Genomic DNA, 13,126 nt, shown 5'->3' with positions numbered 1-13,126 from the left:
TAGGACGGCTGTGGCGAGTTTGATGAGGCGTGGGAGGTGGTTCAGGGCCTGATTGAGGAGTATGAGGAAGCCGAGGGGCAGAATTATATGAGCAAGGAGGGGCCGCCGGGGAAGGAAGATGAAGATAAGCGAGTGAGTACCTAAGAGCATGAGGATGAGCTTGGTCGGCAGGACATGTGTGGAGTCATGATGGTAAAAACTGACGGTATGTGGGTTGGTTCGTTCGGGGGCGTCAAATTATATGATAACCTAGGTGGAGTAAGGACTAGCCATGATACTATTTCCTCTACCAGACTCTTTTACTGACCCCATATGCCAGTCTAAAAAAACCCAATATGAAGTCTTGGCTAGTGGATGCGTATACCGTAAATGAAAAAAAATGCTAAACAATAATAATACAATCATGAGAACGCCAGCCGCTATAAACACAATTCCAGCCCAAGTATGCACGTAGAACTGGGCCCCAATGGCTCCGGCCGTCTGAACCTTCGGGTCACCACCCAAACCGCTCCAGATATACTTCCCAGCTCCCTCCGACGAGGTTGATGATCCAGCGCTCATCGACATCGATCCACCCGTTAAGGTCGCCGAGCCCGCAGATCCCGACCCCGTTTTCCCAGGCGTCACCGTCGTCGCGCTCGTCCCGCTGCTCAGCACCAGCGCACCCGTAGGATTCAGCGAATACGTCGTCCCACTAATGACAGTAGACGAGCCCGGGCGTAACGTCTTCCCACCTGGGAGAATTACGCCTCCATCGGTGGCGTACGAAAACGGCGTCGGGGTCGCATAATTCGAGATCGGTACTGTTGTCCCGTCGACGACGAGCGCGGTTCCCGAGGGCGCGAGAGATATCACTGTTCCACCGATCGTGACTAAAGATCCGGGATATAGCGTTATGCCGTTTGGGAGGATGAGGCCACCCCCGGGAGCTGTGATGGGGGAGACGGGGATGATAGCGGTGCCGACGATGATGTTGGATAAGCTGTTGGGAATGAGGGGGATGGGGCTTCCGTCGACGATGATGGCGGTTCCGGAGGGTGCCAGTGAGAATTTTGTTCCACCAATATTCGTAGACGATCCGGGGAGAAGTGTGACGCTGTTGGGGAGGAGAATACCTATCTGCTCTGGCGGGAAGGAGAGAGGCACGATTTCGGAACCAATGGTGATGTAGGGTGGTTCAGTAGGACGAGCCTGGTTGAACGTCACGGTTGCGCCGCCTATCACAATGGCATATCCTGAAGTGGGAAGATAGACAGGGGTGCCGTCTACATTGATTGCGCTTCCTGGTTGGAGGGTTCGCCCGTTTGGCAGGATGACATCGGTTACGGATTCTCCCGCTTGGAAGTTGATTGTTTCGGAGCCGACGGGAATCACCTGTGTGACTTGCTGTTGGACTTGAGCTGCGAGGGTACCTGGCTGGTTCCCCCCGGTTGGTTCAGGTTGCTTGTTTCCATTGCTGGCACCTTGTGGCTGACTTTGTCCAGGTTGGGCTGGTGCTTGGCTTTGCTCTGGCTGGACTTTGGATGCTCCTGGTTGAACTTCTGCCTGTTTAGATGCCACGAGGCCTTGTGTCTGCTGAGGCTGGGCTGTATCGCTCGGTCCTTGGGTTTCTGGCCTCCCAGCTGGTGTTGGTGGGTTTGTAACTCTTTCGAACTCTGTTGATGTAACCGTCATAAATCGAGCTGTGAAGGCGATGGCCGCAGGGCTTTTCCAATTAGGTCTTGAACAGTTTAGCCACGCAATTTCGGAGTGGAAATTTAACATAAACACGCCTGGCCCTGGGTGTTCGAGCCAAGGGTAGAAGAGAAGGCCTTCGGGGTCGGGACCTAGGTCATGGGTCGGCATGACAACAGGGGGTTGAGGGAATGAGGCAAGGGGTACGGATTTCCATGAAGCGGTTTGGCAAGTTCCCGAGGTTTCGAGCGTTCCTGGCCAGCTATAGTTGTCAGGCCATGCTATGAATTCCGTCGGAAATGCTCTGGACTAAAGTTAGGACTCTTGCTTTCATGTGCTGCTCTCAGGCTCACTTACACTTCTGTTACTACCAGCCTTCCCGATCTTGTGTAGCTCACGGTATTGACATGTGTGCCAGCAGCATTCACATCCGGTAAGATGTATCCACTTGGGAGTTCATTGAGGCGCAAGCTAGTCTTGGAAGTATTGTATACTGTGTTTATGATGACCACGAGGGTGGCAGCGGTAGTCGTTGTTGAGATGTTGTACGCCTTCCAAGAGTGCACTGTGGGAAAATGCGCAGTTACAGTACAGTTATTTGAACAAGTTCTCGTGTGAGAGAATGATGAAGCCCGAGGCTTCAGAGTAGAGATACTAAAAGAGCCTGATGGCGTAGTAGATGAACTGCGAGGTGAGCCATTGGAAGAGCTGGCAGACGATGGCGAAGACGTGGCAGCTGTTGCTGAGCTGAGAGATATCAAAGTCTCGTGAGTATAGGAAGATCTGGAAGAGTCTAGAGTCGCACTCCTGGAGGAAGAGCTAGAAGTCGTGAAGATGACGCCTGCAGGAAGCTTTAGTATCAAAGCGGAAGAAATGCAAATATCGCCCAGGAGCCACATATACCTTGAACAGCCCCTGCAAGGATCCAAACCAATGAGCAGTAGAATAACATATTGGCCTGTAGGGCTGATGAGATACCTCTTCGAGGAGGGATGCGAAGCGAAAGAATGCCGGGGGGGAGTAATTATATTATAGTCCCAGCTAAGTCGACTCACCCTCCCGATATGCTCGTTGGCCAGGCCCCTTTACTCAGAGATAGAGCCTTCTGGTCTGACATACCAAACTTTGCCTTATGTTGTTCACGTTTACATGGTCGACAGGTCAACCAACCCCAAGCTCTGCCGTACCGCAAGCGCTCACGATATTGCTTATTTAGATTATGTTGCACGCGCAGCCTTCACAGCCTCTTTTACGGACAGCTGCCTTGTTGTGCCTTCTGGTCTGCAACATTCACTGGGTTGCCTCGTTTTGCCTTCAGCTCGATCACCCTTGGCATAGAGTGGCTGATTAGCCCTCGTCATTTGGAAGTGTATGCTATAAGGGTTTAGATGACTTTTTCTATGCGTTTGCGGGAAGAGCAAGCATATACCTGCAAACTAGTGTATATATATAAACCTCTCTGCTCTCTCGGCTGGCATTCGCCCCCTCTCCCCTGTACATGAATTCCGACGACATCAGCCAGCAACGACCAGCCCCAGTGGTGAAATTGGAAGGACATAAACAGACCAGTAATTTGAAGAATTAGATCTATGGAGGGCACAAATTCGCTTTTTTGTCTGCAATTAATCTTGTTTCATGCGGGCGGAGAGCTGAGCCTCTCCTAGTTGAGAGCCTCACCACTAGGACTCCACACAAGGTCTCCCTCGGTTAAGAACCGAACGCCTAGGGCTCTCCACAGAGTCTCTCTACCCTTAGAGCCTAAGTAACCTCCGAGTGCGATCAATTATGCTTCTTCACTTAACTAAACCTACGTGACAAGCATAGATGAAGTAAACTCCTCTCTCCTCTGCGGCTCGGTCGTTCTAACCTAGTAGCAGCCCCAAGCAGTCATTATTCATGGCTTAAAGTGTCAGACTCCATGACACATGCTGCTTACCCTGCAATTAGGGTCGGCCCATGTTGTAGAACGGCTGCCTCGTCCACGAGACTTCTAGTGACCAATGCCTCTCCACCCTTCCCAGCCAGCGAGCTAGTTCACAACGCGATTCCAGGCTTTGTTTGCCGAGGGTCCAATCCATTCATTTAGAGGTCAAGTTATCAGCGTTGATTTCAGAGGCGTGATTCGAACATCGAAGGGGCCATAGGAAAGAAAACATTCAACCTCGAAGAGCTTGTGAATCAGGAGCGCCCAGGCTTACAAATGTATATTAATAATTATTCTTGCGGATGACTTTTCTTGGGAATATAGAAATTAATTTATGGATTTAATTTGGAAAGTTTCCATTGCAGTTATAATTATCTACCTGCAGGTGTTCACACCCTTTGTACGAGTGTAGGGGTGGAACGCCACAAATTACCAAACGTTAGATCTAGATCTTCAGCTAGGGCTAGAAGCGAAAGGCTTCTTTCTGCAGCCGCATATCTTGCGACTTCAATGCTGAAAACGTGGTAGCACAATGTATCGGGATTCCTTGTCTCTTATATTTAACTTTCCTGGCGTCATTGTTTCTTGGAAATAAAGCCATATCTAAACGTGTATGTTGAAGCATTGGAAGTCGCGAAAGGACTTCAACCTCGGGGGGCACAATGACCTTCAACCAACATCAAGGAACCAATGGCTCAATCGAGCCCCACTATCGGACTTCTTGAAGAACCGATCTATGAACTCCGACATGCTCGATACACTGACCTCAACCCGAGCCCACCCGGAAGGACGACAGCACACATAGGACAGTCAGGACAGGAGGACTTGGACAAAGTCGAAGTGAAGAGAAAGCTATTACCGAGAAGGTCCCAATCCAATCTATCGTTCCGGGACACTAGTTACCTCTTCTCCACCGCCCTGCTCTCTATTACGGTCTTCGCATTTGCCCTGTGGTATGTGCAGGCGGCGTTCTCGGCGGAGACTGCCATTCGTACCAGACAGGTCGTGTACCGGGTTTTGAAGGTCGATATCGGATCAACTCTTGCGGTGCTGAGAGTCACGCAAGGAGTTCTGTCCACATTGACAACGATTGGGTTGATGAACGCACTGGAGATGTTGCAGTGGGGTTTGGCTGGACGGAACCATGGTCTGGACAGCAGTGTCTTCCTAGGATTGTCACCGACCACGCACATATCCGGAGTGTTCCGTATCGTGATTTCTAGGAGGTCTAAATGGACTGCGCGAGCGGGGGGTCTTGTTCGGTGAGACGTTCATCTACCTCAAGTTATTCTTAGCTGATCACGACGAGGGTAATATTGGTGACGGCAATCTGGGTCGCTGGAGTTGTTCTTTTCGGTAAGTATTGTAAATGCACGAGGCATCTGAGTGCATTCGCTAATGAACTACCAGTCAAGGCTTCCGTGATCACGGCATACGATCCAGTATTCGAATATGATGTCACTGCCGGCGTCGGGCAGTTCGACGGGTCATATATTCCAAGGTTCATGGAAAAGGTGAAGAACATCTCGCCCGAATATCCCCATCAAATAGTCCCGTTCTCCGTCATATCGACGATATACTCGTTAGTTGGAAATTCCATGTATGCTACCAACGCTCCTCCATTAGATTGCGACGGTTGCGATTCATATCTCTTAACGGGAGGGGTATTCTTGGCGACACCTTGGATTCCTATCGGATACGATTCATACCCGCTTGTCAACATCGAAAAAGTACAAGCAAGTCAGATCCAATTCAGGGGTGGGATGCACGAGACAGATGCTTTTCGAAATGAAGACTGCGACGTCTACGGGTCTGAAGGTTTCTTGATCGGAATAAAAATGTGCGTCAGTAAGAGCAAAATGTTTCCCGGATCGATTACAGCCGGTAAGTATGATCTAAATAAATACAACCTACTGATGTCTGATTTCGAAATAGGCGTGTATGTCTGCGCGAATGGTACAGACAGCGGTGAATGCGAACGACCCTTAGCTCGACCGAACATAACAACTACAATGTCGGTATATAAACGCACAGCAAGCATAGTAGCGTCTCGTAAAAACTACAGTATCTCTGCTGTTACCAATTTCGGCCAAGCTGAGCAGAATTCCGCGATTGATATTGCTTCCTTTCGAAACGGACTTGCCTGGTTCCTGGACTTTAACGCGTCGTCAACACCACCTCCGTCTTCAGTCGCAGAACATTTTTGGAACGGACAGGAGCAACTCGGTAGCCCATATTGGTCCAGCGAGCTGACTCGGTTGCTACAAGGCATGTTGGCGTTCCCCTTGTGGTACTTCCAACCCAACAACTATGGCAATCCGGATCTTCAAATGAAAGACATGATCGATCGTCTTCCTAAAGAATTTTATACCAAGGCTCAGATTACGAGGTCGTATACGAGGATGACCATCGATCGAGAAATGTTCATTGCGTTTATCATCCTTGAGAGCTTAGTGCTGATGTCCATCTGGGCGATTCTTCTCTGGTTATGGAGCACAAGACCTTCTCTGCCGAAGCTGTCGTCGTATCCCCTAGTTGACTTCGCTTTTAAGTCCAAGGAGCTGTCGCATTATGGAGAAGGCTTCGGCCCATCGAGTCAGTATATGATAACGGCGGACAGTAAGGAGATCAGGCACAAATTCGGAGGCACAAGAGTTGCACTACGTGAGGACAAGGAACCTGTGGATGGTCAGTAGAAGAGGTCCCTTTTCAGAGTATTGTCGTGTCAGGCGAGGTCTGGCACACAGCTATTTTGACTGCAGGGCAGCCCTCTTACCTATATCTGCAGCCCCTCTTACCAATATACTCTTTATTGCATAATTGTTCAGCTCTTTAGCGAAAAAGAGAAACCATTCAGCAGATCCCACTCTCAGCTCGCTATATATTTGCCTAACTAGGTATAAGAAACTTAGACTTAAAAGAATTAAAGCACCTTTAGTAGAAAAAGCCAATAAGATAGTAAACTATAAGCTAAACCCTTCTAAAATAATAAAAATACACTTAGTATTCTATATATATTACTGCTAGAACTAGCGCTTTAAGAAAATAAACTTACAACAGACATTTAAGTTAAAGAAGATTAGTATAAGTTAATAGTATTTAAAAATCTAAAATAGTTTAGCCATTAAAAAAAGTACTTAGTAAAGTAGAAAAAATAGTCTACTACTTTAAAGACTTAGAAACTAGTTAAGAATCTTAAAACTACTAGTATTTAATATAGTAGTATAACTAGTAGAATCTTGTTATAAGAGAAGAAGTATTTTAATTTAAAGGTTAAGAACTCTAGTTTAGAAAGGCAGTTTCCTCTTACTTAGGCCTATGCGTTATGCACTATTACCTGTTACTTATTAACCTTCTCTTAAACACAGCCTTGTAAACAACCTAGAGTAGCTAGGAAAAACTATAAGTTTCTGCTATATATACCTGCTTCTATTTCTAATATCCTTATAGCATCAGATACATCATGGCTCATGACAGGTGGCCCAACAATCTCGCTTCGATGCCGAACAGATAGTAAACCCAGGGTACGTTGCTGCTATATGGTTCTCCTGGATACTCAGCATAATCGGGTGCTGAGAAGATCTATTTTCTTACTCTAGACTACCTCGTCTATTTTACCTCTAGTTCGCATCTAGAGCCACCCTGCACACAAGATCCATCGAGCGGGTATCCAAGGCCAAATTTGGGGATGTGGAGAAGGATGACGGTTGAAAATGCGGGGCAATGAGGGTGGGGCAAGCTCCAACGTCAGTTCTTCCTATCATTCACCTCACAAGCTCATGACAAGCTTCTATTCTCCAAACGCCTATCCTGTTTCTGTTTGGTGTTGCTTCGGCACTTAAAGATTCTTGCTAACGAGCCAGCTCCGACTATGTTCGGAAAGCTTCCGAGTGGACTGGGATAGGAATCAGTCAGCGTCTTTGAGAAATTCACGCAGATCCCCCGCACTTATACTGTTATACATATATTCGAGCTACGCACTTCGCCCAACTCCTTCGCCCCATTATTTCCCTTCGCCTCAAGAAATCCTAACAACGAAAGAACCACTCCCTTCATATGCCTTCCGCAACTGAAAACGGTACAAACGGCGCCACAAATGGCACATCCAACTACGGCATCCCAGCATCTTGCCCCTCCTGTCCAGAGCCTCTCAAATATTCTGGCACTCTTGATCAATACCCTTATTTCGAAGTTACTCCCATCATTGGTCGCGAATACCCTACCCTGAAAGTGACCGATATCCTGAGGGCTCCCAATGCCAAAGAGCAAATCCGTGATCTCGCTATCATTATTTCCGAGCGGGGGGTCGTATTCTTCCGGGATCAAGGTGATCTGAATGTGCCGGACCAGAAGAAGTTCTGTGATTTATTGGGGAAGCTGAGCGGGAGGCCAGAAGAGAATGGATTGCACGTCCACCCAATTTACCGAGATCCTGGGAATTTGAAGCTACCGGACGGGACTACGGACGAGAATATGTGAGTTTAGGAAGGTTGAATGTGTAGTAGAACTACCCTAACTAGTGCAAGTTACGTGATCAACTCTGATGCGCAGAAGAAGATTTACAAGACCATGGCGAAGAGACAAACAGATGAACCAAGAGATCTGTCGAGGGAGTGGCACAGCGATTGTACGGCCCTTCTAGATACCACATAGCTATTTCGTTGTTGACATCAGCTGCTAGCGACCTTTGAGAATGTTCCCTCAGACTTCAGTTTCTTGAAGATGGAAGAAACCCCCCCACATGGCGGCGACACCCTCTGGTGCTCCGGATATGAGATGTTTGTCTCAAAGTCCTCTATCAGAACCACCTACTAAATGGGATCAGATACGACCGCATATCCCCGCCCTTCCGCTCCTTCCTCGAAGGCCTAACCGCCACCTGCGCGCAACCCGTCTTCCGCTCCGCCGCAGCTGCCGGAAATTATGAAGTCATGTCCCCTCGAGGCTCGCCTTTAAACACCGGTGACGAATTTGCGCCCTCACACCCTGTCGTCCGCACAAATCGCATCACAGGCTGGAAAGCTATTTTCGCAGGTGTCGGACTTCATGTCACGAAAATCAATGGAGTGTACGCTCACGAAGATCAGATGATTCGAGATTATATTATGAGGTTGATTACGAGAAATCATGATTGCATTGCCAGAATGAAGTGGACGAAGAATGCGGCGGCTATTTGGAATAATACTTGTGTTTGGCATGCTGCAACAGTGCGTAAAGCGATTTTTTTTCTCCCTCCCTCTGGTAGAGTATTCGAAGCAGATTTGGATAAAGAAAGGTTCATCAAGAACATCGGGCAAGTTTGCTAATTCGGTCCCAGCCTGACACACACCTCGTCGAGGGAAATCGAGTAGGTGTGAGGGCTTCCAGTATCGGCGAAATTCCATACTTGGACCCGAACTCAAAGTCAAGGAGAGAGGCGTTGGGTATACCTATTGTTTAAATATCTCTGAGCAGGTTGTGGAAGCAAATTGGGGTTTTTTTTTTTTTTTTTTTTTTTTTTTAGATCTTCACGTCTTATAATACTTCCTCCCCAATTGATGTACAGCAGACTGTTAACAGGTGAAGGGACAAAACTCGACTTTAACGGTCAACCGTAGATTCAGCTAGTCTCGTGTGTTTGACACTGAACCAAAAACCGAAATACCCTTTAGCTAGGTAGGCAAGCAGCCGGGATGCTCTCTCCATTCCAAAAACCTACCTAGAAGACTTGGAGAATACGACAGGAGAAACTGCGCTAGAAAGACATTAATATGAAAACATCGCCCAGTTCACTTTCCTCTTTGCGCCTCGCTTCTTGAATCCCTTGAAATGTCCACGAATTCCTAGAAGATGTCCTCCGACCCGTGCTTCTAAAGCAACTTCAGATATCCCCCGTCCGTTCACCGAATGGTACTGAACGCAAATGCAACGTCTCGAAAAACTGCCGACATCAACAATGTTGACCAACATCCTCTGCCAGCATTAGCCTACTAGCTAGAGTTAAGGAAGCTAGGCTAATATCAAGCGTAAGGTCGCGTAGGCCGACACATCGAGACACTGAGGTGCTAGGGCAGAATCGGAACCTATCCGAGGTAGAAATAGAATTGGGCGCTCAGTGAAGTAAATTGCACTGAAATACGAGCGATCTGATACTGAAAAGTACTTTACTTGACGAAAGTTGGTGAGAGTTGAAAAATCGACTGCCTACTGTAACGGAGTCTTGGATGACGAGATGAGTGCGTCGCAGCCATACGCTTAGGCCTTCTTCAAGAGTTCCATGGTTTGTGAAGGAAACTTGTGGTAATATAATGGGGTAGAAGCGAGTTCCAGAGAAGCGGAATTTAGGATTAATAGTGTATTCGTCTGGTAAGTCCGCAAAGGCGCTTTCATAGACTTGCTTTCGGATCTTGAGCGGGTGGCTCTCGAATTCGAGCGGGACTTGAAATATCTCTGGCTTGTATGTTGAACTGGTAGACTGGCCGCACAATTAAGTTGATGTGTCGTGGGAGAACCGAGGTTCAACTGCGAATGCAATGCTGCGCTTTTGGCCAAATCTACTTGGATTGTTGGTATTGGGATGGAAGGTAGATAAAAATGTTTATAGAGCATATGGTGATTTTACTGTCCTAAGGTACATTATAAATGTTATATTTTATAGTGGGAATATGTTACTTCAGGGTGAATGAAATGCATTTCGCGATGCACGAAATGTAGCCCCTAAAAGAATCTTATACATTCACCGTCTACATACAGAGAGAAGGCTGTTAGTTATTCCCCCACCTCTTATATGTAATACCGTACATCATATCATCAGAGTGACATAGTCTGCCATTCTTTGCATGCATTGCAGGCTGTGTACTTTCGGCGGTGAAGTCAGGTGACTGCGCATTGTCGCTACCAGAACCTTAAAATGCCTCACACCTAGTCAATAGCAAATCCCATGCCTTCCAGTTATGCTCCACAAAAGAATGAGGGCCCGCCTCGTGCTTCTCTCCTGCCACAACACTGTCACCTGGCTGAAATTGACGCCGTTAAAAGTTGACCGTTTCCTCGATCTTCCACTCGAGTTCCGCGGGAAGATCTACCTCTTTGTTATGGACAAGGTGCCACGCAAAGTCACCCCAAGAAGTCCACGGCGCTGTTGAATTGGGCAAAGACGTTGCAAAAATCTTTTTCGCCAGCCGCGTCACTTTCATCGAGGTGCCTGCTCATCCGATTCCGAAGCGCTTACATTTTTATCCACGAGCACCATCCCACCATGGAACGCATTCCCGGATTTCTCTCCCACGCCATGGACAGGAAAGGCGTCAAGAGTATCCGCGAGATCGTATTCAAGGATGACTACAGATTTGAGCGCATCTCAACATACCAAACATTCCATAACTCCAACCATCTTTGCTATGCGCTCAATCTGATTGCAGTGCGCAGAACAGGCCCTTAGGGGAAAACAGATGTAGGATCTCGGGTGGGGGCCGGCGAGTCCCTTGTTGTTTGGGAAGTGGCTGAGGTAGCAGAGGAAGGCTTTAGTCTGGCCTGGGCGGTGGTAGAGGATGAAATGTAGTCCGCAGGCATATAAAATAGAAGCTTAGGAGAATACTTTAGATGAAGACCCAACTCGGAGACAAAACCACATTTCCGTTCTGCTTGCATTTGTCCAAGATGTGAATGCTGCTAGATCCTCTGCTTGGGCTTGATAGTGGGCTGGGACGTTGTTCTCTTCGGTGCGCATCATAATTCCTGATCGTGTATGCTATTCGTCCTTTTAAGTCTAGTACTTTCACCCCTAGCTTGCAACATCTGGGATCGGGACAAACGGGTGAAGTCTTGCACTACGACAGATCGCTTGGATTTTTGATAAAGCATGGATATTGGTGGTGGTAAAATCAAAGTCGCACACACGGTGCTGCTCTCGATTGGCGAAGTAGATGGCCTTGGACTGCCTTCAAATAGAAGGAAAGTGTAGACGGCAAAGCCGGAGGACAACCCAAATGCGCCGCAATGACTCATTGTTTCTACTCGTGGTACCGTTGTTCAGTCTTGTGTGTATGAAAATTGACGCCTTGGGAGCTGCAGAGAAGGGCATGAAGAATCTCAATGGCTGAGAGATAATTGTACTAAGTGCGTAATCGAAGGTGTGGTAATGTTGATGGATAGCGCTTGGCGATGACCCCAAACATCACTATTAGGACTTCTACGTGAATTCAGACTTTCAAGCGTCCTGGGGTTGTTTTGGAACAGCTAGTAGTATGAGTGCACAGGAGGACTGCCAAACCCGCCCAATTATTCGCCCAGAGGTTCTTTCGGCCATTAGCAGGGTTTCCTCAGGCAGAATACAGTAGAGAAGACTCGAGTATGCCTTATTTAGAACGACCCTTCTGTGAACTCTTCCGCTCCTATCCAGCAGGTTATGTTATCTTCGCATAAGAATGGTGTGGGAATAGAACGAGTAGTCTAGTTTTGCGTGAGTTAGATGGTTCAAGGGTGGATATCTGTAAGAGCACTAGCAAAGAACGCGGTAAAAGGAGCTTCGGCTGATGGTTGCTCTAAGACAAAGTGACTTGCTTTAACATCACTGGATGTGCTTAGCCTGTCTTGGTTTAGCGAAATAGGGTTCGTGAATCTGGAGATGTCGAAGTGGCATCCTTGAGGTTCGGCTCGAATGAGTTCAACACCATCGTTGCATGTCCACTAGTGCCTGAACCGGATCGAAAAGGCCGAGATCATACAAGCCTGGATTTTGAGGCATGCTAGAAGCCGGTTGTTTTGAAGGAGCTTCTGGACTGGAATTGCTTCAGTCCCACTACAATCGCCCGGAATATAGAAGATATAAGTTTCAAGTAAAGAATGAGATCCGTTCTGCGGGGACAAGGGCTAGAAGGGGGGCAAGCCACTCATCATCCTTGGAATTGAATTACTATGATGCTTCTTGAATCCAAAAGATCCCAAATGGTGAGGTATTGAGAGGAGATGTACCGTCCACTAGGTCTTTATATGTGCACCGTAGTACAATGAGGGGTTGGAAAATATGAGTCATCGCGGGTGTGGACGAAATGTCGACCCCTAATATTGCATTCTTGAGCCCGATGGCTGGGATTCGAGTCCGAATGCTCGCCATAACGGTGTAATGCAGGTCTACTTCGTATATGCAAGTCATCTGCCGGCTATCAGAAGTGGACAATTGCAGAGGCCGCGATACAGTATTAGTATCGTCACACATCGTAAAAGGGGTCTTTGAAAATGGCGAAGAAACAGAAAGCCCTTCGGAATAGGACCAGATTCCTATATTGATTTAGTGAGCCACTTTTTGGTGACTTTGTAAGTTCAGTAGCACTTACTCAGTCATGTTGGAGGAACTATTTGCTGCGGGTAGGAAAAGATAGGAATAAGAAGCAGGAAGGGATAAAGAAGGAGTATATAGAGGGTCGGAATCAACAGCACGAGGTATCATAGCAACTGTGCTTGACGAACCGACAACCGCCCCCGAGATAGTGAGAGCTGGGGAGAAATAATAAACGCCAACTTCTTATATCATTGCATAGCATGCAATAA

General features: G+C 47.5%; 4 protein-coding genes across 4 annotated transcripts; 2 read left to right on the top strand and 2 right to left on the bottom strand.

The window, feature by feature from the left end:
• Nucleotides 1-249: 249 nt before the first annotated feature.
• On the bottom strand, nucleotides 250-2,626 carry BDR25DRAFT_319301 (uncharacterized protein; the record flags this gene model as incomplete). Its single annotated transcript, XM_033691813.1, has 3 exons — nucleotides 250-1,936; nucleotides 2,032-2,515; nucleotides 2,578-2,626. The coding sequence occupies 3 exons, from the start codon at nucleotides 2,624-2,626 to the stop codon at nucleotides 250-252; spliced, it is 2,220 nt and encodes a 739-aa protein (XP_033541066.1).
• Nucleotides 2,627-4,435: 1,809 nt separating this feature from the next.
• Nucleotides 4,436-6,156, top strand: BDR25DRAFT_159442 (uncharacterized protein; the record flags this gene model as incomplete). The annotated part of the gene is made up of 5 exons (XM_033684013.1): nucleotides 4,436-4,555; nucleotides 4,601-4,860; nucleotides 4,908-4,954; nucleotides 5,009-5,482; nucleotides 5,534-6,156. Coding segments are annotated over 5 exons (1,524 nt in total), but the record flags the coding sequence as incomplete, so codon positions are not given.
• A 1,498-nt stretch (nucleotides 6,157-7,654) lies between these two features.
• On the top strand, nucleotides 7,655-9,070 carry BDR25DRAFT_381311 (TfdA family taurine dioxygenase; the record flags this gene model as incomplete). The annotated part of the gene is made up of 5 exons (XM_033697708.1): nucleotides 7,655-8,073; nucleotides 8,119-8,225; nucleotides 8,280-8,376; nucleotides 8,424-8,805; nucleotides 8,916-9,070. 5 exons carry the CDS (start codon nucleotides 7,655-7,657, stop codon nucleotides 9,036-9,038), a joined length of 1,128 nt encoding a protein of 375 aa, XP_033541064.1. The 3' UTR covers nucleotides 9,039-9,070.
• Nucleotides 9,071-11,209: 2,139 nt separating this feature from the next.
• BDR25DRAFT_97333 (uncharacterized protein) lies at nucleotides 11,210-11,617 on the bottom strand. The gene has a single exon (XM_033699321.1). The coding sequence runs from the start codon at nucleotides 11,582-11,584 to the stop codon at nucleotides 11,306-11,308; it is 279 nt and encodes a 92-aa protein (XP_033541063.1). The 5' UTR covers nucleotides 11,585-11,617; the 3' UTR covers nucleotides 11,210-11,305.
• Between the last annotated feature and the right edge of the window lie 1,509 nt (nucleotides 11,618-13,126).

The sequence above is a fragment of the Lindgomyces ingoldianus genome (assembly GCF_010093535.1).
Source record: "Lindgomyces ingoldianus strain ATCC 200398 unplaced genomic scaffold BDR25scaffold_47, whole genome shotgun sequence".
NCBI lineage: Eukaryota > Fungi > Ascomycota > Dothideomycetes > Pleosporales > Lindgomycetaceae > Lindgomyces > Lindgomyces ingoldianus.
This window is presented reverse-complemented; position numbering and strand designations above follow the sequence as displayed.